Raw genomic sequence first — 27,630 nt, 5'->3', positions numbered from 1 at the left:
AAAAAAAAAAAAAAAAAAAAAAAAAAAAAAAAAAAAAAAAAAAAAAAGGGAAGAACGTGAGGAGAGAATGTGGACCACACGTGTGGACCCAAGAAAAGAGTGGGGCCACCACGCGTGACTTACTTCACTTTATAATCGTGCTCCCAATACTAATACAAAAGCGGTGCGTTTAGACAGAGAAACTATCCCATTTCTTCTTTTTATTGTTAAAAATTTGTAATTTATTAGTTATTATTTAATTGGGGTGAATTTTTATACAAATGGGGGAAAACTACGGTGCGGCGCACGTATCATACATCTGGGACCACTGGATTAGGAACGCGTGTCGCATCTTTCGGCGTATCAGAGTTTGCGCCAAAAGCAGAAGGGACATTCTTATGGGAAAGTGGGACCTCGTGTTTCTTCGCCGGATGCCACGGTGGGGGGTGGGGGTGAAAAACCCAAAATACCCTTTTAAGGATTTAAATCTATATAATATGAACAATAAATATTTTGGTAAAAATAATGTTCCTTAATCGCCTAACAACGTTGGCAGAATTTTATGTTCCCTTTGTCTCCCTCCTTGGGGCTATTCAAATTGGTAGCCCTCTTTAAAGTCTACACCAACCAGGAAATCCTTTGTTGGATGATGAAAGTCCCACATCGGTTAATTTAGAGAATGATCATGGTGGGTTTATAAGTGAAGAATACTAACTCCATTAGTATGAGGCCTTTTGGAGAAGTCCAAAGCAAAACCATGAAAGCTTAGGTTCAAAGTAGACAATATTATACCATTATGAAGAGTCGTGTTCGTCTAACATCCTTTGTCTTTTGGTTTGGTTTGGATTAAAAAGGGTAAGTTATAAGAGGCCGAAAACAGCAGGCAAATCCTGGGGGGCACGCCGAATCCAGACTTTAGCTTTGCTTTTACCCTACAACGCCAAGCACAACAACACCAGGACACTGTTCCCTAAGAGTTACAGTGCCAATTACAGTGTCAATTACAGGCCATGTGCGGCCGAGCGTGCTCAATCTGCTACCCTTTAGCCTAACCTCTAAATCATTTGGTATTATTTACTTGCAACTCTTTCTCATCGCCCCGCCGCCGCTCTCGCCCTTCCATTTTTACTACTCGTTTTGGTCTCTTCTTTTTCTTTCCTTTCACGCGCTTCCTTCGCGTGCTTTCTAGGATTTGGTTCCTTCCTCCTTCCTAGGTTTGTTCAAATGATTGGTGACGTTTCAATCTTTTATACATTTGTTCGTTTTCCATTAAAGGTTTAGGCATTTAATATTATGGGTCTCATACAATTATTAACTACAAAGTAGTACTAGAAACTTACCTCCAAACGTGGCTGTTAAGAAATGCTCATCCAAGTATGAACCAAGCAGAGCACAATGCTGCGCATGCTACTTTGATTGCAGAAACCGGATTCCAACCTGCGACAACTAAGAACAGTCCTGCAAGCTTAGATCTGTATGGTCAGAAACTTCACTCATAAATAATAATCGAACATGATTTCAGTTACCAAGATTCACAGTCACAGACAAGATTTCAGTAACAAATGATCAAATTTGTTCGATTGTTCAGTTCAAACTCTGACCACAGATATAAACAGTTGAAGCAATTGATAAGTTTTTTGTGGTATTCATCCAAACAAGAACTTTTAAGAACCAACAAACGTAGCAATCATTATAACCCATAAACTAATTTTCCTTGACCTATTATTGGCTAGCTAAAAATTAAAACCGACCAAGTTACTTTAAGACAAACCAATGTTTGTAAGTTGGCCAAAATGTTATTCTAAATCATTGATCTTTAACGTGTTCTTAAAGGTGGTGAAAATACACGGCAATTGACGTTATAACAAAAAAAAAAAAAAAAAAAACCTTAGGCATGTGAACAGAGATAGTGCCCAATTAATAATAATCTTATCTTTTACCTGTTACAAACTCCCAAGTATGCCCCGTGACGTCTTCCCATACCAAGTCAAGAACAAACAAAATCAAAATGACTTATTATATACGACAGTGACAAGAGGATTGCCAATCAACTTAATCTTAAAATTTTCCTAGTGATAAGATAGATTAGGTAAAGATATGATATTTATAACCTAACAAAGTCAATAATAGTGGCTATCATTGAATTTTCAGTATTTATAACTGAGGGGTGATTCCACAGGAAGTTTTCGGTCCACCCTGCAACTTGGAATCCCATATATTTACTCAGGTTCTGCATCAGTAAGTTTACAACTTTACAGAAATCTCGTTCTTCTGTGGCCTAAAATTACAAACTTTGGACTGAAATGTCATTGCAAGTTTATAATCAAGCTTGTAATTCGAGCCCATTACATAATTGAAATCAAAACATGATCGAATTCACTTCTCTTTGTGCATACAGTAACTGAAATCTAACACACTGATCCCATGAAGCGAGAAATAAAGCAGATAAGCTCGTTGAAAGAAACACAACCTGTGCTATTTTTTATATACATACTCAAGTAGGCGTCGATCAAGGTCGAAATGTCTACAAAGAAGTCGCTGCAACAAGAAAGAAACAAGATGTTACAAATAGTCTTATTGGATCACGAAAAGAAGCTGACTCAATCTATTATTGACACAATAATTGAAAATCCCCCTCAGCATACGTTGAAAACCTATAGAATCAAACCCAATAAATATGGGAAGTGGACATATGTGAGATCCTACCTCGGTTGGAGAGGGGAAAGAAATATTTCTTATAAGGGTGTGGAAACCTCTCCCTAATAGACGTGTTTCAACCTTGAGGGGAAGCCTTTGAAGAGAAAGTCCAAAAAGGACAATATTTGCTAGCGGTGGGATTGGGCTATTAGAAATAGTATTAGAGCTAGAAACTGGGTGGTGTACCAACGTCTTCGCTGGGCCTCCAAAGGGGGTGGATTGTGAGATCCCACATTAGTTGGAGAGGGGAACGAAAGATCCCACATAAGGGTCTAGAAACTTCTTCCTAATCGACGCGTTTTAAAACCTCGAAGGGAAGCCCTTGAAGGGAAAGCCAAAAGAGGACAATATCTGCTAGCGGTGGGGTTGGGCCGTTATAAATGGTATCAAAGCCAGATACCGGTGGTGTTCCAGCAAGGACGGTGAGCCTCCAAGGGAGGTGGATTGTGAGATCTCACATCGGTTGGAGTGGGGAACGAAGTATTCCTTATAAGGATGTGGAAACCCCTCCCTAATAGACGCATTTTAAAATCATGAGGGGAAGACCTTGAAGGGAAAGCCCAAAGAGGACAATGTCAGATGGTGGTAGGCTTGGGTTGTTACAAAAGCATTCTTTAGAAGGGTGTGAAAATCTCTTCCTAATAGACGCATTTTAAAACCTTGAGGGGAAGCTCTAGAAAGAAAAGCCAAAAGAAGACAATATCTGCAGCAGGTTTGGGCTGGGCTGTTATAACATAATGTTATAACATAATATTATATTAACAGGCATCCCTTTCCGAGGAAAAGAAATGGCATCAATAAATACTCTACATGAACTAATGCAAGCATGTTGTCTTCTCCGTTTGAGGAAAATTATCTAAATGTGAACGTCCAAAAACACATTACAAAATGAAGGTTACCTTGGTTATTGGAGGGTATGCTTTTAATTCCAAATTCAAATCTGGAAGGCGAGCAATCTCGGCTGCATTCTCAAATAAGATATAGGTGGGAAGCTGGTTCATACTCCCTATTAAATTCATTTGCACGTAGTAAAACATTCAGATTGCTTAGTCATTACAAAACTGAAAAACAACATTCAAATTCAGAATGAAAATCAAAAACAATTACCACCAAGTGAAATCCCAAATTTCTCTGCAACATTTGGAAAGAGCCCAAGATCAACTACTCCGAATGACAAATGTTTATTTGAATATCTGCTTAAGGAGATGTGAAAAGGCATGTAAGCTACTTAAGCAAATAGTGTGGTTATATGAAAATAAAAAATTTTAGAACTACAAAAACAATATCGGTGTTTCATATCATGGAGCTGATCTAGCTGTCCTAAAGAGTTAAAATTTCCAGGACTTCATATGTGAACATGAAAAAACTTCTAAATTGAATTCAGCAGAAAACACCAAAAATAGATGATAAGAAAAATTACTAATGCACAACTTCTACATATATAAAGTCTCCTCTCCTTGAATCCATCCACACAGTAAAAGAAAAAGTACTCACGTAACTGCTAGCTCAGGCAAACATCTACTATATCGTATGCAATCAGCTGAGAAGGAAACACGAAACTCAACCTGGCAATTTAGGAAAGGATACATTAAACACTGAAGAAAATCAAGAAAAATGAGTTCTGCATACATGATAAAATGACATACAGATTATAAGCATTTAAACTTGCCAATATTGCCTCTATAACATAATAGAAATAGTTACTCCAAAAGTTAAAATTTGGAGTACGGATTTGCAGAGGTGGAAACTTGATTTCTAGAAATAAAGTTAATTCAAATCAATAGTTTCTATTAAACGTCCAAAAAAGGAAAAGGAACATAATTTATGTTTCATTATTAGTTACTGTGGGATTTGTCTTTGAACTTTGGCTTACCGATTGGTTTGCTAAGTACTATTGTCTTTTAACTTTAGTAAAACAACCTGTTTACTGGTTGTTCTTTAGTTGGTTTGTTTGCATAAACAGGCAGCAGTAACCAACTCAAATCATCAATAAAATCACTTTGAACTCTTGCAGGTTTGATACCTCACTTGTTAGCACAATAAATGTCTTAGACCCTAGTTGCACAAAGTCAATATGAGTCCAACATTTCTTATACACTCACTGAACACTTGTTAAGCATGCTCAATAGATATGTAATAGTGTAGGGCAAAAATTGTGAGAGAAATATATCAATCAAACTCCTTTTTTAAGTATATAAATGCATAAACTTGTTGCCTTGGAATTTCCTTCTTATATAAAAACGATATGCAGATGTTTTAAGAAGGTTGTTTTATTAAATGTATCATTGTTGTGTCTATGTCCTAGATTTCTAAAAATGACATGTCAATGTATTCAGTATCATGTCAAATCTATCCATATTTGTGTTAGGTGACTATCATGACTTGAACTCATTCTTGCAAGTCCTTTATTGTTTACATGGCTCTTTCTGATCACTAGGCCAACCTATTGTGATTAACAATCATTGACTTATTTGAATTGTCTAACAAGGCTTCAAATGTATAGATTGTAGATTTAGAAAATCTCGAGAGTAAGTGCCATTTCAAGTTTCATCATGAAACTTCCCATATTGTTAAGTGAGTTTGTCTGACAAATAAATTTTTCTATATGAATTTTGTACTCTCGCTCTCTCTCAAGCTGCAAATTAAAAATAATTTAAGAAGTACATTAATTTCCTGACTCAAAATGTTGTGTTGAAAACACTTACTACTACTGCATTTAGTTTTATTTCCATTAGAGAATAGTTGCAAGAAGAAATGCGTAGCGTCTAAAAATTTTGGAGCAATAAGAGAAATAGGTAAAGAGAGTGTAGAATGAACCAGCCAGAATCTTGACTTGTTGTTCCCCTCAGTCAGCAAGGATTCCAGCTGCAGTGGAGTTAACTTACTGCAGGTATCTACAGAAAGGATTTTGACAGGAAAGAAGAGAGAATAAGAATATAATGTACTAGACTTGCAAGACAATAATTTGGTTGTACAAGGCTTTGGTAAGATCCCCAGGAGAGTTAAATGAGAAAACGAAGTTGGAAGGTAAACTTAAGTCTTATTTCAAACCTGATCCTTGGTAGACAGGTTGTTGAGTAAAAACGTATATTCCTGTGTAGAAGGAACAGGAAATAGCAAACTATCAGGATCAAATTTCTTAAACCATCAGTAAATTTATGTGCACAACGTTGACTACAACAAAAAAATAATAATAATAAACAACTCTCACCTGCAAACACAATTACATACCAAACCGCAAGGTGATAATCCATCATAGAAGCGAGGGCAACAAGAAAACCCTGAATGAATTAGAACCAGGTCAATGGATCACTGAGCAAAGATATTAAAAAGGACCCGCTCCAACCAAATAGGACCAGAGTGAAACTACAGGTACAACATCAAACTCTCTATGTGCAGCAGAGCAACGCATAGTCCACAGTTCGCTTGCAATTAATGTCAGATACTCATCACGAAAAAAAAAAAAAAAAATTGCTAATCCACGACCAAGGGAGTAACTACCTTAACATAAAGCAGCATATCGGCAGTAAAGGCCTCCGGTGTCTCTCTTCTCACCATCTGCCGTAAAAATGCAATCAGTAACAGAAATTAGCTGCTGAAGCATCATTCAAGAACTAATACTCATATCTCCCAAATATCAATAGACATAAAAATTTGAAGTGAACGAAATGAAAGCATTCAACTCTATTGACCCTAAAAAAATGAAATTAAACTATTAATATCAGATGCGGAAGATACCTTAAGCATAAAGAAAATCAGAAACACCAGAATCGCTTGCATCTCCTACAAGGTGAAAGATGAAAACAACACAAGGAATTAGGTAAACCGAGAAATAAAAGGTACATACTGTATAAACAAGAGAAAAAAACAGCAACAAAGAATCGTAACAAATTGGAGAAGTAAGGATCATTACCCGGCAAAAGAGAAGATGCATGTTCTTATATGAGAGTACATGAGCAGCAGAACTTCGAATCACAAAATAGGAAAAAAAGGCTAGAAAATGGGAGAGATAGTAGGGCTCAGTCAGCATTAGATTCAGCCACTCCCCTGGTCGAAAGTTTCTCAACTCCTTCTTCTTCACCATGGCGCTTCACCGTATCAGACTCGTGGAGATTCCTGCAATTACAAAGATCGAACACCAGTGATTGATCGCGGTAGCGCGTAAGACGCGGTGGTTTCAACGTCAAGGGAAGGACTTGGAGGAAAATAAACGACGAAGATGTAATGGGCCGAGTAAAGCGGTAGCGGCCCACATTAATCCCTAATTTGGGCTGGGTGTAGCCCATAAAGTTTGTGGGGTTTGGGCCTACTGGACTCTAATCCAGTCCAATTATTAATATATATCTATATATATAATGGGAAAAAATAGTGATAAAAAGTTGAAATTGGGGAGGGAGTGGGTGGTGTGAAATAAAGTCCCACATGGAGTTGGAGACAAGCAAGTAGCAAGAAAGGAAAAAGGCAGAACCGACGCCTCAACCCCCCATGTGAGTACAGCCGCCTAGCCGCGAGAGAAGGGTGGAGGGGAAAGAGTGTGGAAGATGGGAGTCCATAGTCATCCACGAGTCTTGCAACCTCGCTCGTTCAAGATTAATGGGTTGATCATGGACAATATCATATCATTATAGATGGGTTGATCTTGGATTTATAAATAAAAAATACATCTTCATTAGTACGAAGCTCTTTTGAAAAAACATTAAACGTGAAAGTTTGTGCTCAAAGTAGATAATATCATACCATTGTGGAGGGTCATGTTTTTTAACATTGCTTCCCCTCATGGCTCCGTGAGATCTTAGGTTGGTTGGAGAAAATGACAAAACACCCTTTTAAGAGTGTAAAAATCTCTCTCTAACGGACGTGTTTTAAAAATCTTGAGGGGAAGGTCGAAAGGGAAAGTGCAAAATGACATAACACCCCTTTAAGGGTGTGAAAATCTCTCTATAGCAGACGCGTTTTAAAAACCTTGAGGAGAAGGTCGAAAGGGAAAGTCCAAAGAGGACAATATCTCCTAATCGTGGGCTTTGGCTATTACAAATGGTGTCAGAGTTAGATACTAGGTACTGTGCCAACGAGAACACTAAGCTCGCAGAGGGTGGAGATCAAATAGTGTGCTAGGTGTACGCTAAGCCCTAAAGGAGGGTGGACACCGAAAAATATTTCAACAAGAACGTTGGCCCCAAAAGGAGATGGATATGAGATCCCATATCAATTGAAGAGAAGAGCAAGTGTCGGTGAGGAAGCTAAAAATGATAATATCTAGTAGTGAAGCGTTTAGACGGTCACAGTTGTCTTACCCAAAGAAAACGCACCGTATCGAGGTTAAGTTATTTATCAATTTACATGGGAGGGGGAGAGAAATAGAGAGAGAAGAGAGGAGGCACCGCCAGTTTTGGGCTTGGATGCACTGAGTCACATGCATGGGTGAGATCACGTGCAAAATTGGACCCCACACACACCTCCCTCCCATACTCCTCTTATTTATTTCTTTATTTAATCAATTAAAGAAAAAAAAAAAAAAAAAAAAAAAAAGGTAATAAATTGAGGAATAGGGTTGGGAGAGGACCTTATCCACTGCCCCTGCCCGAAGAAGAAGAAGAAGAGGAGGAGTCGTAGTGTGGCGTAGGGATTAAAAAAACACAGAGCAGAGGGCCCCACCCAACAGCCTCTCAGTCCTTCACTTCTGGATGTCTGCCACGTGTCGTGATGGCCGACAGTTTAAACATCACCTTCCATTCAGGTAATTTAACGTACCTCACCTTCGCCTCCCCGTACTCCTCCGCCACCACCACCACCGCCTCCTCCGCCTCCTCCTCCATTTTTTATACAAATTATTAAAAAATTACTTCTTTCTTTCTCTCTCTCTCTCTCTCTCTCTCTCATCTTACATAGCCATAACTCTTCACGCTTCACTCTCACTTTCCCCTTCTCAAACCCTTCGTTTTTTTTCACACATTGCTTTCATGGAAGCTCCCCACTATTTCCACCCCGCTTTTTCCACCCAAAACCCACACTCCACCGATACACTTGAAACCACCACCACCGCGGCCGCCGCCGCCGCCGACCATTTCCTTGTCGAAGACCTTCTCGATTTCTCTAATGATGACCATGTCGTCTTCACCGACGCCACTTCCGACAACCAAACCCCCACCTCAACTGATTCCTCCGCTCTCACTTTACTTGAACAACCCAACAATGGACACCACAATTACAGCTTCCTCGACGCCAATTTCTCCACCGACCTTCCTGTTCCGGTAATCATCAACATTCTTCAATTCTCTTACTAATTTTCTTGCGAGAAATCTCTGTAAATTGATGGGTTTTTTTGTTCTTTTTCAATTGCTCTGTTTTTTTTTTTTTTTTTGTGGGTTTTTTCCACAGTACGACGACTTAGCAGAGCTCGAATGGCTTTCCAATTTCGTTGAGGATTCTTTCTCCACCGACGACTTGGAGAAGCTGAGTCTGATATCAGGGGTGAATTCCCGGACCGACGACGACGACGCCGCCGCAAAACCCAGAGAATTTCAAACCGGACTCTCCGCCGGTTTCCACCCCGACATGTCGGTACCGGCGAAAGCCGCTCGTAGCAAGAGGTCTCGAGCATGTATATGGAATTCCAGAGTATCCGTACTCTCCCCCACAAATTCCTCTTCCGAAACCGACGTTGTCGTCACGCTCACGGCTAAGAAACCATCCAAGAAGAAAGAAACCCCCGACGACACGTTGTCCCCCAGCAATGGGGAAGGTCGGAAATGTCTCCATTGCGCCACCGACAAAACCCCTCAGTGGCGAACCGGCCCATTTGGCCCTAAAACCTTGTGTAACGCTTGTGGGGTTCGGTACAAATCCGGCCGCCTCGTACCGGAGTATCGACCAGCTGCAAGCCCGACATTCGTGCTGACAAAACACTCCAATTCTCACCGGAAAGTCATGGAACTCCGGCGACAAAAGGAAATGATGAGAGCACAACAACAACAACATCATCATCATCATCAACAACAACATCATCAAGAGACTATGGAATTCAACCATGCATCCAACAACGACAACGACGATTACTTGATCCACCAACACATAGCACCCATCTACGAATAGAGAAATGTTTCATGAATTAGTGGCTAATTATTTGAAAAATCTGATCTAGAGTTACTAAATTTTCATTTCTAACAGCTTAAAATTTGAACTCAGCATACCCATAATCACTTTTCTTAAAGTTCACTCTTTTGTTCTTGTGTAGTTCATCATAATACATTAGCTTAATCTGGGTTAGAATTTGAATATAGGATTGTGTGAAAGAAAAGGAAAAGGCGATGCCTTGAAGTTGGCGAAAGTACAGAATGGCAGGAAAATTTACTACGGCTGTGGATCTTTTTGCAACAAAAGAGAAGAAAATGGGGCAGCTGAGGAACATGAATGGCAGTAAAATCCGGCTGATCCGATGGCGATGGCGGTTCCAATAGGCCAATATGCAGAGAATGTTGAGAAAAATCTGAGGTTTCCTCTGCCAATTCATTGTACTTTTTACCTTTTTACAGAAACAGAGTCAATCATGTGATAATTGGTAATAATAATATAATAATAATTGATTACTGATTTCAGATTCACTTAAGGATGAATCAATCTTTGGCTCATCACATCACATGCCTATCTTTCTGCACTAACCAATTACTTTCTTCTTCTTCTTTATTATTATAATCAAATTGATTAACACTGAATAAAGCAGAAGGGAAGGAAAAAAAAAAGAATAAAGCTGCTGCAGCATCCTGATCTACGGACATTAAAAACAGAGCAAAATCAGGCAATCAAGCGGGAATCAGAAATTTTTTGAAATTAGATTAAGTTCACCCAAGTCTATGGCTATTGGTCAAGCCCAACGTTAGTAGATATTGTCCTTTTTGGCTTTTCCTTTCCAGCTTCCTTACAAATAATATTCGTTCTCCTCTCCAACTGATGCACAGCTCGTTCTAAGTTGCTAGTTTTTGAACCAACCAAGCAAGATTTGAAATTACATTCACAATAGCCTATGACTATCTCGATCGCCAAAGTCTATTGTTAGCATATATTGTCCTTTTTGGGTTTTCCAAAGACTTCCCTTCAAGGTTTTTAAAGCAGGTCTACTAGAGAGAGAGGTTTCCACGCCCTTATAAAGAGTACTTAGTTCTACTTTCTAACCGATGTGGGATCTCAAGGTTCGTTTTAAGTTGCCAGTTTCTGAACCAACCAAGCAAGATTTGAAATTACATTCACCATAGCCTAAGGCTATCCCAGTTATCTTTCCAGAAATATAAACAACCATAAAGTTCTTGTAGCACCCAAGCACACCGTTAGTATTGTCTTTTTTGGACTTTCTCTTAAGATTTTTGAAATGGGTATGCTAGGAAGAGGTTTCCAGACCTTACAAAGAACATTTCGTTTTCCTCGAACCAAGCAAGATTTGAAAGAGGTAAAGAGGACTGAAAAAGAAATGGGTTTTTAGAAACCCACAATTGGAAGCAAGCAAGCAATGAGGGGAGGATAAAAGTAAGATGGAAGGGCACATGAGTGTGTATTGGTATTATGTGGACATGGTTGGGACATGGTCAAAGAAAGTTGATGAGATATGGGGAACACTCCAACGACACCCTCTCCTCTTCCCACTCACTATCTCACGTGCTAAAGATACCTCAATACACATTAATTTAATCCCTCACTTTACTCTATCATCACATACAAACTACAACAAAAATTATAAACAATGAAGATATCATACTCCTCCTGGGTTTGCATTGCAGGGCACACCCTGACACAACGACCTCGAGGTTAGTCGAGCGGAGTTGCCCAGTTACTGAATCACTGGACTCCTTTGGCCCTGTTTAAAACAGAGATGGGGAACATGTATGCTAAGAATATGAATTAACAGCGAAATTTCCAGTAGTCCATCGTTTTTGGATTCAGTGGTGATTTAACATAATATCGGAGTATGAGGTTATAAGGTTATGTGTTTGAATCTCTATGATTGTCATTTTCTTTCTAGTAAATATTGATAGTCATTGATTGGTCTTGTGCTATTTTCCAAGCACGCAACTATAGGGAAGTGTTAAAATATGAACTAATACTAAATTTACCATGATTATGTGCTGCATATTCACACGAGAGAGACAAGTGATACGAGGAGAATCAACCAGGCAACCACAGATTTCTACCAAAAGGGTAAAGAAGCCTTACCAGTCCAATGGCAAGAACATTCTTCCATCCAGGTGAAACTTGTAACAGCCCAAGCTTAAGTCCAAGCCCACTGCTAATAGATATTGTTTGTTTCGGTCCGTTACGTATCGCCGTCAGCTTCACAATTCTAAAACGTGTCTACTAGGGAGAGGTTTTCACACCCTTATAAGGAATGCTTCGTTCCTCTCTCCAACCGACGTGAGATCTCACAATCCACCCTCTTTGGGGGCCAGTGTCCTCGTTGGCACACCACCTGGTGAATGGCTCTAATACTATTTGTAACAGCTCAAGCCCACGGCTAGGAGGTTAAACCTGCCCATCATTGAATTGATTGGAGGATGCCTAAATGTAGTTTGTGAAATGAATACAAACATGTTTTATCCAATCACAGGCACTTGAAGCTGGTCAAAATGATAAATGCATATGAATTTGGAGCAAACTAAACAGGATGGATTAGAATCACTCTTAAAATAGCATGAACTACGTCTTTCCATCAACTACAAACAAAGGGTTTTCAGCCACACCATCATACAATGCTGAACCACTAACATGTGCAAATACATAGAACATCAAGCATCATCGTTCCCAGTTACCCCACCATTCCTCATGCACTAATCAACCCTAAACGCATCTAAATTCATCTAAGTAGCCGAGTGCAGAACAGAGCTCATACCTGTGTGCGTCCAGCATCAGCAACAACAAAAGTAGGAAGGCCAGTGTTCTCAACACAAACTAACAACCCATATGGTAAAAAACAATGATTCTAATTGCGGTATCTAATCGTTTCCCCGTCCACATATGGTAAAAAACAATCCAAAATGGAGCTGTATCATCATCAAGAAGGGGCAAAAGAAAGAAACCCAGAAAAATGAATACCTCGTTCGAAGAATTTGAAGAACACAACATGACCCTTTAATACAAGCTGTTGGAAGAACACAACCGGCAAAAATGGGAGCCTTGAGCTTTCAACTTTCAATTGAATCGGTAGAACAGCTCCTGAGAGGGGCCGGTCGTGGCCCAAAAGCCCACCAAGTATGAAGAATGGCTAACACAGGGGGCCGTTTGCATATCAATGGTCCAATTCAGGTGGTGCATTGTTTGGGCCACGCTCTCCTTTTCTCTATCTTGCTGCCTTTTCGGTTTTGTCTCTCTGTCCAACCACGACCCTCCAAAATTGGTTCAGCGTAAACTCTCGTAACTTTAATTTTGGTGATGTGTGAAAACTGAAAATCAACCCAGGGGAAAGTATAGAATGGGTTACTTTGTTGATCGAATATCTTAAAACAAGAATATTGTTTGAAATTCGAATCACTCCACAAGCAAGATTGATCATGTCGAGTATGAATGATTCTACATGCAACCTAAACTAAATAGAATTAAAAAAAAAAAAAATTAGTCATTGACTAAAGAAAGCAGAAATGAAACTATTAAATACAACTTACATGACTTTATATAGCCTCAACATGAAACTATTAAAGACATTTCAAGAGTTGTAACGTCCATACTTAACGGTCACAATTAACCATGTTGTAACTTAAAATAAATAAATAAAAAAGTCTTAACATACATTAATGAAACACAATAACTCTAAATTACTCCACATTGTAATCCACCCAAAATTTATAACATAAAACTTCATTCTTCTTCGAGGTAACATGAATTAAAATATCTTTTGATAATTTCAACAATATTTTATTCACATCTTAATTGAAGTATATGGTATGATTGATATCTCTTGGTTCATATCATTTGGTTTATACAAAAAGACTCATAGTAACAAAGATAGTATTTCTTATTTATAAACTCACGATCTTCCCCTTAATTAGTCAACTTGTGACTTCTCTCTCAACCATTCTAAACAATCTCTTTAGCTTTCTCGATTCCGAGACTCAAATATTTTCTTTCAACATGATATCTGATGAAATTAATCTAAATTTAATTAAACTTTACCAATTCAAATCTAGATTAATGAAATATAATAACAAGAAAAGATAAGAAATTGGAATAATACATTGAAAAAGATATATATATATACGATGGTCAATAATTACTGAACTTTGGCAAAGGCATAATAAGTCAGAGCGTGGGCTGTCGATACGAGACACTAGATATAAGTTTTCTGACTCGTAAGTGATAATGTTGGGCCTAAAATGGGCCCCAATAAAAGGGCTTGGCCTGCAACTGTAAAATCATAATATATATTTATATATTTATATACATATATTATATATATATATATATATATATATATATATATATACACATCTCTAGAAAGCTTTTTTGTATTTTTGAATTTTGGACGTTTCCGCTCTAAAATTCAATTTTATATTTACTAATTATTTAACATATTTAAAAAATTCAAAAACTTTGATATATAAAATTGAAATATTGGGAATAGAGCAAAGAAGGAGATATTAATTAAATGGTGAGAATCTGGATGACGTGTCCTTATAGGTACGGATAATTTTGGGATATAATATTATTTTTATATACTACACATCTACCTATGTCTTGTTTTTTTTTTTTTTTTATCATTTAAATACAGAAATTAATTAAAAAATTAAATGGTTGATTTTTATTTTTATTTTTTTCCTTTTTTATATTTTAATAGATACGTGGGATGGGTGTGAATGATGAAGGGTGAAGGAAAGAAGTGGAGGGGTATGATTGGACAATATTTTCAACGGCCACCATCCGAATAATAGAAAGTGGAGCCCCCTTTCTGCAAATAATTGACGGACTTCTTTCTTCTTATTTTCCTCCCTTTTCGTCCGTACTTCCTTTTATATATTATATTTTTGTAAGATTTTAAAATAAAATTTTAATTGTGAGATTAAATTAATTTATATTATAACCAGCTCATATGATCATATTAATGCTGATCCCAGCCCAAATATCGAATCAAATCTAATCATGTAATGGTCCAGATCCTCTACCGCTAGTAGATGTCGTCCTCTTTGGGCTTCCCTTCAAGGCTTGTCTAGATCCTCCACCGCTAACCAATATTGTCCTCTTTGGGCTTTCCCTTTTGGGTTTCACCTCGAGACGGCTTTCCCTTTTGGGCTTCCTCTCTAGGCTTGTCCAGATTCACTGCTAGCATATATTGTCCTCTTTAAAACGCGTCTACTAGAGGAAGGTTTCCACACCCTTGTAAATGGTGGTTTGTTCTCCTCCTCAACCAATGTGGGACATCACAATCCACCCCCCTTTGGGGCTAGCGTCCTTACTGGCACACCGCCTCGTGTCTACCCCCTTCGGGGAACAGCGAGAAGGCTGACACATTGTCTAATGTATGGCTCTGATACCATTTGTAACGGTCCAGATCCATCGCTAGCAGATATTGTCCTCTTTGGGCTTTCCCTCAAGGCTTGCATCTGTTAGGGAAAGGTTTCCACACCCTTACAGTGGTTTGTTCTCCTCTCTAACCAATATGAGACATCACAAATTATATTTTTATCCATTTTATTAAATACATTATATTATATCTTTCTAACTCAAAGACGGCTATTTATATGCTACAAAAGGTAATGTATCCTAATTAAACGTCGAGTTCAAATAAGTAATAATGAGAGAGGTAATTAGGTTAGGTTGGTAGGCGTGGAAATTGTTTTATTTATTTAGTTTTTTGAAAAAGGAAAAATGATAGGTCCATAAATGCCTAACTAGTTGAAAAGAATAAAGGAGGAAGATGCTTAATAAAAATATGATAATATATAGATTAACAAGACATAGGTTAATTATTAATTTTGTCACATTATAATGAAATTTAAACTTTATATTAAAAATATAAATTGTAAAATTACTTTTTTTTTTTTTTCCAATGAGGATAGTAGTCATATTAAATACATGATGCCAGAACATCCAATTTTGCCAGAACATCCAATTTTGCCAGAACATCCAATTTTGCCAGCTCATCTACCTACGTGTCAATGTCAATAATGTGTCACATTTTAATTTTGTGAAGGAGAAAGCATTGGGGTTGGGGGTACAATGAATGGGAAATTGAAACATGTCCTTCTCAATATCACAAGAAATAGTCCCTAAACTCATAGTCTATGTCACCCCCACAAACGAGATATATGTGCCATCAAATCACCCCCAACTACTTTTCTCTAATTCCCAACTTCTCCTCGGTATCATTTCCTTTTATCCGACTCTCGTAATCGTACTCTTTTAGCAATGGAACAACGATTGTCTGACACTTGTTCTAACTTAACGAATAAGTTAACTGTACAAAAAAATTGGACTAGACAATCCCGACGTAATAAGGTGGAGTCTTGAGTCATGTTTTGAAAGAAAATGTTTTATAAAACATGATTGAGAAAATAATTTGAAAACAAACAATTGTACAACTGATTGATGGTTTATCTTGTCAAGAAGGCATTGCTACAGTCACTCTTTCGTGCTGGTTCTTAGGGTGTGTTTTTGGAGGGTTGAGGAAGGGTGTGATATCCCACATTGATTAGGGAGGAGAACAAAACACTATTTATAAGGGTGTGAAAACCTTCCCCTAATAGATGCGTTTTAAATCCTTCAGCGGAAGTCCTGTCAGAATTTAATGCAACTTATTTCTAATTTGAATTAGGTATAGAATATATGATATTTGTAATCATTTAATATTTGAAGAATATATTAGTTAGGAAATATATCTTACATATTGCAGTATATTTATTCACACTTTTGAGTGGTAGATATTATGTCAAATTCGAAAGGGAAAGTCTAAATAGGACAATGTGGTAGATATTATGTCAAATTCGAAAGGGAAAGTCTAAATAGGACAATATCTGTTAGCGGTGGGTCTCGGTCCTTATAAAGGGACCAGTAAGTTCTCATATAATGAGAAAGTCTAAATAGGACAATATCTACTAGCGGTGGGTCTCAGTCGTTATAAGGGGACCAGTAAGTTCTCATATAAAGAGAAAGTCTAAATAGGACAATATCTACTAGCGGTGGGTCTCAGTCGTTATAAGGGGACCAGTAAGTTCTCATATAAAGAGAAAGTCTAAGTATGACAATATCTACTAGCGGTGGGTCTCGGTCGTTATAAGGGGACCAGTAAGTTCTCATATAAAGAGAAAGTCTAAATAGGACAATATCTACTAGCGTCGTTATAAGGGGACCAGTAAGTTCTCATATAAAGAGAAAGTCTAAATAGGACAATATCTACTAGCGGTGGGTCTCAGTCGTTATAAGGGGACCAGTAAGTTCTCATATAAAGAGAAAGTCTAAGTATGACAATATCTACTACAGTCGTTATAAGGGGACCAGTAAGTTCTCATATAAAGAGAAAGTCTAAGTATGACAATATCTACTAGCGGTGGGTCTCGGTCGTTATAAGGGGACCAGTAAGTTCTCATATAAAGAGAAAGTCTAAGTAGGACAATATCTACTAGCGGTGGGTCTCGGTCGTTATAAGGGGACCAGTAAGTTCTCATATAAAGAGAAAGTTTAAGTAGGACAATATCTACTAGCGGTGGGTCTCAGTCGTTATAAGGGGACCGGTAAGTTCTCATATAAAGAGAAAGTCTAAGTAGGACAATATCTACTAGCGGTGGGTCTCGATCGTTATAAGGGGACCATTAAGTTCTCATATAAAGAGAAAGTTTAAATAGAACAATATCTGCTAGCGGTGGGTCTCGGTCGTTATAAGGAGACCAGTAAGTTCTCATATAAAGAGAAGGTGATAGGTCTCTGATAATTGCATCAAAAACAAGTGGACAAGAGAACTTCCAACACTTCAAAGAGACTTACGAGATTATTGAGATAGATAACAAATATATATATATATATATCACTAGTTCCAAAAATTATAGCATATAAACAATAACACCTTATAACCACATGCAAATTTGTAGAACTAATATGAGTAATTAAATAATTAAGTAATGAATTATTGGCACCTAACTCTTTGTTGTTTTAAATAAACGTGGTTACATTTTCATATTTCGATTAAACATTGGCATAAAAATTTGATGAAAAAAATAATACAAGTGTACGTAAAATTTATGGACAATAAGAATATAAAACATTATAAAAATATAAATAATAAAGGTCAAAAGGAGTAGATCAAAATGTTAATATAATTTAAATCTCCAAAGATTTAAAGATTAATCAAACTTTAATTCTTTATTAATAAACAAAACAAAGGTTGTGCGAGACTTTGTCAATATTTAATCATTCTTCAATTAACCTAATTAATTACGGAATAATAATTAATTATCCTTTTTTTAATTGTAAAGTGCATCAGCAGCCGTAAATAAATTAATGATTTATATATGAACACGTGCTAAAATGATATATAATTATCCAACTTACCTATGTTTCTATTTTCATACCTCTAATTTAGAATTAATAGTTTTAATTTTAAAAAATAATTAATTTTAAGTTGGTATTAATCATAATCATAAATCATTTGGCCATTAATTCGAGGATCGTCTAATTGATCAATAATTTGAGTGATTTTTTAATTAGGGCCGTTTAGTCTCAATAATCGAGCCTTCTTTAAGGTCTTACGATGCTCGCAACTTAATATCATATTAGGAACCACGACTCTTCACAATTATATAATGAAGACAATAAACATAGAACTACTATATATCATAATTTTCTTAATTAGTTTTAACGGGTATTATTGAAAAATATTTATGTCGATAAGACGTTAATTTTAAAAAATAAAACATAAAGATCTCGGTGTCGATGGATGTCTTTCTAGCCTAACAAAGAAATCTTTATTAAGCATTAAATAAAATACATAAAACAATTCATTATTAGGTCAATGATTGTCATATTAATGGGTTTTCAAAAATAATCATTATATTAATTGAAAAATATTAAACAATATATATTCACTCATCGATTCAATTATTATTAGGTCTCATGTCAAAAAAAGTAAATTAATCCCAAAAATTAGAAATAAATAAATAAATTATGGGTAAAAAAATGAATAAATGATGGTTTAATTTGTAAAATCCACGTGGAGCGATTAAAAAAATGTTTTTTTTTTTTAAAAAAAGGCAAGAACTTTTATTATTTTAAGCAGAGGACTGATGTGTTTGCCTCAATAAAGTGAAACCAAATACGAACAAAACCAAGGGGAAATCAAGCCGTGGTTAAAAAAGATAAAATAATAATAATAAATAAATAAATAAATAAATAAAATGTCAAATGATTGTAGTTTACTGTTTTGATGTGTCCCATTTGTGGACTTCCTCGCCATCGATTTTCTTATTTATAGCTCGAAAAATATTAGAATTAAGAAAAAAAATCACTAATTTATAAATATGGAACACTGTCTTAGTTGGTATGAGATCTTATGGGAGTCATTCACACACGGCTCCACATCACTCAGTACTAAAGTAGTTGAATCGTACAATTGGGTTAACCCTGACATCCGTAGATGGCAATTGGAGTGAACGGAGAGTAACCCAGTAATCTTCTCCATCAAGATGGTGAAAAACTAAAAGTAAACTCACGAGAGGGAAACAAAACACTTTTTGTAAGGAGGTTCTGACGTTGATATGTACTAGGTCAAAGCGGGACGATAGAAGTGTATTGGTGTTAATTTGTACGAGAAAAGAACCAAAAAAAAAAAAAAAAAAAGAAGGTGCAAGAATCTAGAGGTTAGCTACCTGACAAGAGTGTAAACAGAACAAGACATCTGGGGTGCCACGCAAATTGAGTCAGTTATATGCCAAATTTGGATCCACCCAAAAATGGTTACAAAATTCACCGTCGCGGTCGCCGTCGTGGTGTGGTAATTGTAGATTAGAAGAAAAAAAAAGGATGAGGAAATTAGAAGAAATGTGTGGTAGAAGAACTGCACTGCAATGGTTGCATATAATTGCAATAAATAAGAGGGAAGAGGACCACATGGCAGTTAAGTGCATTAATGAAAGAAAAGAGAGAGATTTACACGAGATATTTCAACAACACTCCAACCAAACCCAAATATCACACTCCCAAATTGGTCAACATACATGGAAAAAAGGAAAAAAAGAACAAAAAAAAGGGCTTCTTAATTAACCCGAAAGGAAAACTTTAATATCGATCAATCTAATTACGATAATATCAAACCGAATGGAAGAACATTTACAGGGTCTTACAAAAAAAAAAATGTTAGATTTTAATTAATAATCCCATAAGAAATTACTGTCTCCGATTCCCATTTCGTCGATAATGTTGTTGTTGTTATTGTTGTTGTAGCTGGAATCGTCCATGGTTCGTAACCACGGGGGCGGGTAAACCCAGCCATCGGTGGAGTCCATGAGGACGAACTCGTTATTAAGGTAATTGGTGGTGAGACTAGGCAGCTTGACGATTTCGCTGAGCTCGTCGGAGTCGTCGGTGGAGTATTGAAAAGGGTCCATGTGGGCGGCCTTGGCAGCGGCGGCTTGAACGTCGCGAGGGGCGAAGGAGACGGGGCGGGGAAGGGAGTGAGCGAGTTCAGGGAAGTTGAGAATAGCGGAATTACCTTTGATGGACAAGGCAGCAACGTCGTGGGCTCTAGCGGCCATCTCTGGGGTGGGGAAGGTTCCTAACCAAATGCGGGATTTCTTGCGAGGCTCGCGGATTTCGGACACCCATTTGCCCCAAGCGCGCATTCTTACGCCGCGGTAGAGTGGGTGCTTGCTGGAATCACGAACGCGCTTGTTGTTGGGGTTGGATTGGGCGTTGGTGTCAGAGGAGGATGGTTGGGTGATTTGCGATGGTTGTGTTGCTGACATTGTGATAGGCGTTGGGGGCGTTGTGGGGGCGTTGGGGCGAGGGAAGTGTTTGGTGAATCGATTGGGAAATGGGTCGTGGAAGGTCTTATAGTATAAAGGTGGAGAGAGGGGCACGAGAGAAATGGGTGTTTCTGATACTTGTTGCTTGGCCTAAGAGGTGCGTAGAGGGGGGGCGGTGGTCCCTTTCAACTCCCTATTTATTTTTGCTTCTTTACAGATACGCTCTTTTGCCATTTCCACAAATTATCTTAACCCACCTATCATTTAAGACTCGTCTTCTTCTTGAAACTCCCAATTTTACCATTCCTTGTCTCTCCATCCCATAACTTCATTTAACTCCTCGAGATTCTATTAGTTAGAGAGGGGAATGAAACATTATTTATAAGAGTGTGGAAACCTCTCCCTAGCATACGTGTTTTAAAACCTTGAGAGGAAGTCTGGAAGAGAAAACCCAAAAAGAACCATATATGCTATTGGTGGACTTGGACCGTTACAAATGATATCAGAGCCAGACATCGGACAGTGTGTCAGTGAGGACGTTGAGTCTCAAAAGGGAGGTGGATTGTGAGGTCCCATTTTGATAAAAGAGGGGAACAAATGTCAATGAGGATACTGGGCTCAAGGTGGATTGTGAGATCTCACATCAGGTGGAGAGGAGAACGAAACATTCTTTATAAGGGTGTGTAAATCTCTGCATATTAAAATCTCGAGGGGAAGTCCAAAAGGAAAAGTCTAAAGAGGGCTGAAAGACAAATCCAAAAAAGACAATATTTGCTAGCTAGTAGTGGACTTGGGTCGTTACCGCGATTCAGTAAGGAAACTAAACATTATTTCCATGAGTAAGAAACTTTTCGGGAAAACTAAAAGTAAATACACGAAAGCTTATATTCAAAATAGACAGTATCATCTCATGTTCCAATGAGATAAGGATCGATAGTTCGATTGTAACCTAATTTAAAATCATAATGACATAGGTTTAACTACTTCGTTCCTTTATTTGCTAGATGAAACCAAACATGGTAAAAGATTATAACTAATCTTACTTACCAAAAGATTAGTTATGGTTAACCTATAGTCCACAAATAATGTTAGCCTACATGCCATTGCCAACATAAAGCAATAGCTTTTACTAGGCAGTAAAGACGAATCAAATAGGTTCATCTTTTTGTACTCGTTGCAAGTACGTTCTCCACCGCAACAACTCCATCACTCTTTCTACAGTAAAAATTAAACGACGAAATTGACGTGACAGCTGATACGTTAAAATTATAACAGATACGTAACAGTAATTATTTTATCTCGAAACATATTTTTACAATCGAATTTTATACATTATTAGCGGTCGGTATTGAGTTACGTGTGCAACATAAAGATTGGAGTTGTACGGGGTACAAAATATCATTTCAACCTCCCCATAAATTGGAGGTCTCCATGAGATTCATGAATCCGTACTAATCAAAAACATAATATGTACATATATATATACAAATTACACGTGGTCGTTGCCTAGAGGTACACATCATCATTCATCGTACCCAATGGCCTCTTTTTGAACTTGCTCCAACATTAACGGCCCATGTCTAGATGGGCCTTCACTTCTCAGGCCCATTATCTCTACAAAAACCAATATTATCAGGCACGCGTATAGTCAAGCCTCGGGCCACGTTTGAGAAAAATATTTTAAAAAACATGAACGAGAGAATACGTTGAATTTTAAAGAAAACGTTAGAGACGAATAAGTAACAACCACAACTTTGATAACATGTAACCTAATAACTATTCACATCTCTTATATTACATTTTGGGGGCATTTTATCCCTGACCGGTGTAGATATGATTATGGTGACTGGTCATATACCCCGACACAACAAGAATAGTAAAGGTCAATCTAATATGAAAGTAAGTAAAAGTTGTTTGGAACAGATATGCGACCATGGATAATACATCCTGGACAAGCATGATTGAGGGCAAGAGCGGTCGGAATCATTTCAAGTGGGCACGAAAGTTGATCATATATTGAATCCCCTCAACCCACATCTGTTTTTCTCCTTTCCCACTGCATTCAAATTCTATTGTTCTATCTGTTGTTACAATGCCAAAGTAAGCCCTTGGCTCGCTATCCGTCTCCCTTTCCCGCCCCGGCCATGCCGTAACGTTGCAGTTCACACCCGAGATTACGCCTGAAACAGAAAATGGTTCATCAGTATAGATGTTGTGTAGGCAACTGAGAAGATGATTTGTTCTTTGAGTGAAGCTTTGTCTTACATTTTTTGTTCTTTGTAAATGTTGCTGCCATATGCCTGCTTTTCAATTTTGCCACAACCTGTAGACGTATATTCTACTTCTGAATACTTATTTCCAATTGCAAGAGTGACGATGAAGAGAAGATTAGCAGAGTATAACGAAAGAAACTTGCTGTATTGTTATTGTTAAATAGAAATGTCAATCATCCCGACACACTTGTCACAATCGCACTTTTCTTGGTAGTGGACTTTACGATTGTGCGGGACTTACTTCCAACATCAAGTAAGTCGAGCCAATTAGTATTCGTGCAACAGTCTAAGTCCATCGTTAGCGGATATTGTCCTTTTTAGACTTTTCCTTTCAGGCTTCCCTTCAAGGTTTTAAAAACACGTTGATAGGAAGAAGTTTCCACACCCTTATAAATGGTGCTTTGTTCTTCTCCCCAACCGATGTGGGATCTCACAATCCATCCTCCTTCAGGACCCAGCGTCCTTGCTAATGCTCGTTCCCTTCTCCAATTGATGTGGGACCCCCTAATCCACCCCTTCGGGACCTAATGCCCTTGTTGACACACTACCTCATGTCCACTCCGGACTCAGCCTCCTCGCTGGTACATCGCCCGGTGTCTGGTTCTGATTTTCATTTGTAACAGCCCAAGTCCACTACTAGCCGATATTGTCCTCTTTGGGGTTTCTCTTCCAGACTTCCCCTCAAATTTCTAAAAACACATATGCTAGGGAGAGGTTTCCACACCCTTATAAAGGATGCTATGTTTTCCTCCCCAATCGATGTGGAATCTCACAATTCGCGTCGTCTACGACCGGGCAACGTATGCTCAAGCCTCTGACCCCTTTCGGGAGGAAGGTTTTAGAAAACAAGAGCAGAGAAATTTTTGAAAGCGAGTTTGAAAGTAAGAATGAGAGAAGATTTCAAAAGCAACTTAAATAACATATAACTTTCCGGATAGGGAGAATTTGACAACTATCAACCATTTCTCGTCTTACCTGCCAGTTTGAATTTATGTTGAAAGAAACTTGCTTCCAGTGGAGAACCCCTGTGACCAGCATGTTTCTAGCCTCAGTGGGATAAACATCAGAATTTGATAATTTGAGACAATATTCAAGTTAAAATGATCTAACCAATACCTTTCCTTGTGCGTTTGAGAAGCTCTCCTCCCCTGGAAACATGGTTGATTGCTATCAACATGTTTGATTCTTTCCCTTCTTCTTCAACTTTATCCTCACCCACTCCAAAGTTTGTGCCTCCCAACCCTTTTTCAAGCCTTGACCTTAAGGTTGCAGCTCCTCTTAAAGCTGCGTTAATAAAGAAATGTTTGAGAGTACTATGGATTTTGCTTCATCAGTTGTGAAAATTAGCTGATTATGAGGCTTTTTCCAAGCAACCTGTAGCTGCTCCTGCTGTTAGGGTCATGATATCTCCATTAGTTCTAGCATTGATTGCAGAGTTAACTACATTCAAGATATGTTCATGGCTAGCTCCCATTTCCTCTGCCATCTCTATGCAATGAGATGCGACAAGGGCAGCTGCAGAAGCCATGGCTGATGATGTCTTTGAAGGCCATTTGTGATTACCCGATGATGTTTCACAAGATAAGAGTGATGCAATGAATGCTGCTACTGAAGCAGCAACACCTGCTACAGACACAGCTGCATGTAATTGAGCATTCTGTGATCTGATTTCCTGCTTCTTCCTCTCCTTTTGATCCTTCATCCACCTTCCCAATGTTTTATTACCTCTTAATATGCTCTTGTATAGCTGCATCAAAGAAACAAAAATGATGAATATGGTATTGTAACAGACCAAGCTCAAGCCCAAGCCCACCGCTAGTCGATATTGTCCTATTTGGACTTTCCCTTTAGGGCTTTCCCTAAGGTTTTAAAACGCGTCTACTAGGGAGAGGTGTCCTCTTTGGGCTTTCCCTTAAAGTTTTAAAACACGTCTACTAGGGAGAGGTGTCATCTTTGGGCTTTCCCTTCAGGGTTTTCCCTTGAGGTTTTAAAACGCGTCTACTAGGGAGATGTGTCTTCTTTGGGTCTTCCCTTAAGGTTTTAAAATGCGTCTACTAAAGAACAATCCCTCCAGGGCTCCCTCTAAGGTTTTAAAATGCGTCTACTACGGAGAGGTATCCTCTTTAGGTTTTCCTTTAAGGTTTTAAAACGCGTCTATTAGGGAGATGTGTCTTCTTTGGGCCTTCCCTTAAGGTTTTAAAACGCGTCTACTAGGGAGAGGTGTCATCTTTGGGCTTTCTCTTTAGGGTTTTCCCTTAAGGTTTTAAAACGTGTCTACTAGGAAGAGATGTCTTTTTTGGGCTTTCCCTTAAGGCTTTAAAAGGCATCTACTAGGGAGAGATGTTCTCTTTGGACTTTCCCTTAAGATTTTAAAACGCGTCTACTAGAAAGAGGTTTTCACACCCTTATAAAGAAAGCTTCGTTCTCCTCTTCGACTAATGTGGGATCTTACAGGTATACTTCCATGTATGTGCAAGTACTTTGAAGTAAGAGTGAGACATACCCCATTTCCAAGTAGTTGCTGGTTGGAAAGGAAATCTGGATTCAATGCTTGGTGAAGTAACAAAAGTTCCTACTCAAAATAGAATGCATGTGCAATTCAGAGAGATACTCTGTACCAATATAACAAATGAGGCAGCAAAAACTAATTCGTGTTGGTGGTGTGTGTACTCGAATGTGGGCTGCAGTCAGCTTCAAATTAAAGTACCTTCATTTCTTCACTTCCTCTTGGTGAAGCTGGAGGACTATCTCCACTGGGTAAGCGCCGAAGTAGCTGTAACATTAAGCAGAATTAATCAAAAAAGGGAGGAGGATTTGGCCTACGTATCGTTATCAACCTCACGGTTTATAAAACGTGTTTGTTAGGGAGAGATTTCCGCATCCTTATAAGCAATGCTTCGTTCCCCTCTCCAACCGATATGAGATCTTACAATCCACCTCCAAGGGAGGCCAGCGTTCTCGCTGGCACGCCACTCGGTGCTTGGCTTTGCTACCATTTGTAATGGCCCAAACCCACCGCTAACAGATATTGTCCGCTTTGACCCGTTACGTATCGTTATCAGTCTCACGATTTATAAAACATGTCCGTTAAGGAAAGGTTTCCACACTCTTTTAAGGAATGTTTTGTTCCCCTCTCCAATATAAGAGAGGAGGAAGAGGTATCTCACTGGCTCACTCAAGACTGAAGAATTTGAATCATGTGCATCAGCACTAAGAAAGCCAATCACTGAGTTCTGAAGACGACTAGGAGTATCATGGGCAGTGGAAAGAGCCTTAGAGAGCTCTTTGGCAGACAGGCTCCAAGATCTGCCAAGAAATTCCATGGACTCAATTGGAGTTTCAGGTAGAACAAACGAACCCGGCAACCAATTTGCAGGGCTATTTTCATCTATGTTCTCCAGCCGAGTTGATGAACATCTAGCCAAACATGAACTCACTGAAACCATAGCAACAACACACACACAGAGACAAGTAATCATTTAACCAAAACAATGATCACAGTAATGTGAAGAGAAGTGACTATGGATGCATGGCCTTACTTTCACTGTCTGAGTTAAGAGAGATGACCATGACCACTTGTTCCTTCAGTGAGCTCCTGAGGCAACAAGCGAGCCTCATTTGGGGTATTTAACAGAGAATGATGAAATAGAGGTATGGAGATTCTGTTACTTTATCGAGGAAAGTGAAAGCCAAAAAGAGTGCACGAATTCCACAAACATATATAAAAAGAAAGGACCCCATTACAAGGCCGATGGTGCATTTGTTTCTCAGCGGCTGTGTTCATGATTGCAATGGCTACTCATCTCTGTTCTTCATCGACTTTATCAGAAAGTAAAGTAACAAATCTTGAACAGAACTAAGCAAGCAAGTAGTAAAAAGAATGTCACCTTATTTTGCTAAAAGTTATGGCCTCTTTTCTTCATTCCCCGGAATAAACTCAGGTCCTGTCACAATTGTTTCTTTATTCACTCAAAAAACTAATGTAAAAGGCCTATGGACTTACGTCGAACAGTTAGCCTGCATTCGCAAAAAGAGCCTGAGATAGCTTAGATAAAGAGAACCGTATCCTCAACTTTTACTGCACACAAACATCTGATGATTGATTGATATACATTTATACCATATTCCCAACACGATATCCCACTTTAACCAAAGCTTTTAAAGTGTGCAAAATTTAAAATGCTTAAAAAGGGGATACATAGTTTAGTTTGCAATGCTGTCGTACGATCCCACGTTTGGGGGAGGAGAATGAAACATTCTTTATAAGGATGGAAAACCTCTTCCTATCACACTCCGTTTTAAAAACCTTGAGGGGAAGCTAGACATTAGACAATGTGTCAGCGAGGAGGTTGAGCCCTGAAGGGAGGTGGATTGAGGGTCCCACATTGATTGGAGAAAGGAACGAGCGCCAACGATGACACTAGGCCTCAAAGGGGGTGGATTGTGAGATCCCACATCAACGAAGCATTGTTTATAAGGGTGTGAAAACCTCTTCCTAGCAGACGCGTTTTAATATCTGCTAATAGTGAACTTGGGGTATTAGGACCGTACCTTTAGGCTTGTCTAAGAGCCACCGGGAATCAATAATATATGATAATGATGATCAATAATTACGATAATCATAATGATAATCCCAAGGATGGCAGACCCACCCATTGGAAGACGCCATCTATGCCCTTTGCAACTTTCATAATTGCTGCTGTTATATATAATCATAGAAGCGGGTCATAGAGCACTATCCCTACCACCTCCTGAAT

General features: G+C 38.3%; 4 protein-coding genes across 7 annotated transcripts; 1 reads left to right on the top strand and 3 right to left on the bottom strand.

The window, feature by feature from the left end:
- Positions 1–2,096: 2,096 nt before the first annotated feature.
- On the bottom strand, positions 2,097–6,841 carry LOC111442835 (thioredoxin-related transmembrane protein 2). The gene is made up of 10 exons (XM_023080383.1): positions 6,590–6,841; positions 6,415–6,459; positions 6,178–6,234; positions 5,888–5,957; positions 5,728–5,769; positions 5,494–5,570; positions 4,171–4,241; positions 3,784–3,869; positions 3,576–3,682; positions 2,097–2,517 (listed from the first exon to the last, which is right to left on the bottom strand). Exons 1-10 carry the CDS (start codon positions 6,758–6,760, stop codon positions 2,455–2,457), a joined length of 789 nt encoding a protein of 262 aa, XP_022936151.1. The 5' UTR covers positions 6,761–6,841; the 3' UTR covers positions 2,097–2,454.
- Positions 6,842–8,354: 1,513 nt separating this feature from the next.
- On the top strand, positions 8,355–10,055 carry LOC111442834 (GATA transcription factor 12-like). Its single transcript, XM_023080382.1, has 2 exons — positions 8,355–8,927; positions 9,055–10,055. Exons 1-2 carry the CDS (start codon positions 8,637–8,639, stop codon positions 9,766–9,768), a joined length of 1,005 nt encoding a protein of 334 aa, XP_022936150.1. The 5' UTR covers positions 8,355–8,636; the 3' UTR covers positions 9,769–10,055.
- Positions 10,056–19,717: 9,662 nt separating this feature from the next.
- On the bottom strand, positions 19,718–20,850 carry LOC111442837 (dehydration-responsive element-binding protein 3-like). The gene has a single exon (XM_023080384.1). The coding sequence runs from the start codon at positions 20,598–20,600 to the stop codon at positions 20,004–20,006; it is 597 nt and encodes a 198-aa protein (XP_022936152.1). The 5' UTR covers positions 20,601–20,850; the 3' UTR covers positions 19,718–20,003.
- A 1,711-nt stretch (positions 20,851–22,561) lies between these two features.
- Positions 22,562–27,166, bottom strand: LOC111442832 (VAN3-binding protein-like). Of its 4 annotated transcripts, XM_023080377.1 has the most exons (10): positions 26,761–27,162; positions 26,413–26,678; positions 26,041–26,309; positions 25,581–25,646; positions 25,377–25,445; positions 24,248–24,620; positions 23,990–24,157; positions 23,849–23,898; positions 22,866–22,923; positions 22,562–22,780 (listed from the first exon to the last, which is right to left on the bottom strand). In XM_023080377.1, the coding sequence occupies exons 2-10, from the start codon at positions 26,489–26,491 to the stop codon at positions 22,584–22,586; spliced, it is 1,329 nt and encodes a 442-aa protein (XP_022936145.1). In that variant the 5' UTR covers positions 26,492–26,678; positions 26,761–27,162; the 3' UTR covers positions 22,562–22,583. The 4 variants fall into 4 exon arrangements, with proteins under 4 accessions (XP_022936145.1, XP_022936144.1, XP_022936146.1 ...); XM_023080376.1 differs by having other exon boundaries at positions 26,413–27,162; XM_023080378.1 differs by lacking the exon at positions 25,377–25,445 and having other exon boundaries at positions 26,413–27,164.
- Positions 27,167–27,630: the final 464 nt, after the last annotated feature.

This window comes from Cucurbita moschata, unplaced genomic scaffold (genome assembly GCF_002738365.1).
Source record: "Cucurbita moschata cultivar Rifu unplaced genomic scaffold, Cmos_1.0 Cmo_Scf00005, whole genome shotgun sequence".
Classification (NCBI taxonomy): Eukaryota; Viridiplantae; Streptophyta; class Magnoliopsida; order Cucurbitales; family Cucurbitaceae; genus Cucurbita; species Cucurbita moschata.
The sequence above is the reverse complement of the archived record's forward strand: the minus strand, read 5'-3'. Positions and strand labels throughout refer to the sequence as shown.

Excerpts from the sequence above, each read along its gene's own strand:
- LOC111442837 (XM_023080384.1), bottom strand. The coding sequence starts at position 20,600 with ATGTCAGCAACACAACCATCGCAAATCACCCAACCATCCTCCTCTGAC.
- LOC111442834 (XM_023080382.1), top strand. The coding sequence starts at position 8,637 with ATGGAAGCTCCCCACTATTTCCACCCCGCTTTTTCCACCCAAAACCCA. Across the intron at positions 8,928-9,054 it reads CCACCGACCTTCCTGTTCCG|TACGACGACTTAGCAGAGCT; the intron begins GTAATCATCAAC and ends TTTTTTCCACAG.
- LOC111442835 (XM_023080383.1), bottom strand. The coding sequence starts at position 6,760 with ATGGTGAAGAAGAAGGAGTTGAGAAACTTTCGACCAGGGGAGTGGCTG. Across the intron at positions 6,460-6,589 it reads TGCATCTTCTCTTTTGCCGG|GAGATGCAAGCGATTCTGGT; the intron begins GTAATGATCCTT and ends TTCACCTTGTAG. Across the intron at positions 3,870-4,170 it reads TTGCCTGAGCTAGCAGTTAC|ATATTCAAATAAACATTTGT; the intron begins GTGAGTACTTTT and ends CTCCTTAAGCAG.
- LOC111442832 (XM_023080376.1), bottom strand. The coding sequence starts at position 26,491 with ATGAGGCTCGCTTGTTGCCTCAGGAGCTCACTGAAGGAACAAGTGGTC. Across the intron at positions 26,310-26,412 it reads TCTTAACTCAGACAGTGAAA|TGAGTTCATGTTTGGCTAGA; the intron begins GTAAGGCCATGC and ends CTATGGTTTCAG. Across the intron at positions 25,446-25,580 it reads GAGGAAGTGAAGAAATGAAG|GAACTTTTGTTACTTCACCA; the intron begins GTACTTTAATTT and ends TATTTTGAGTAG.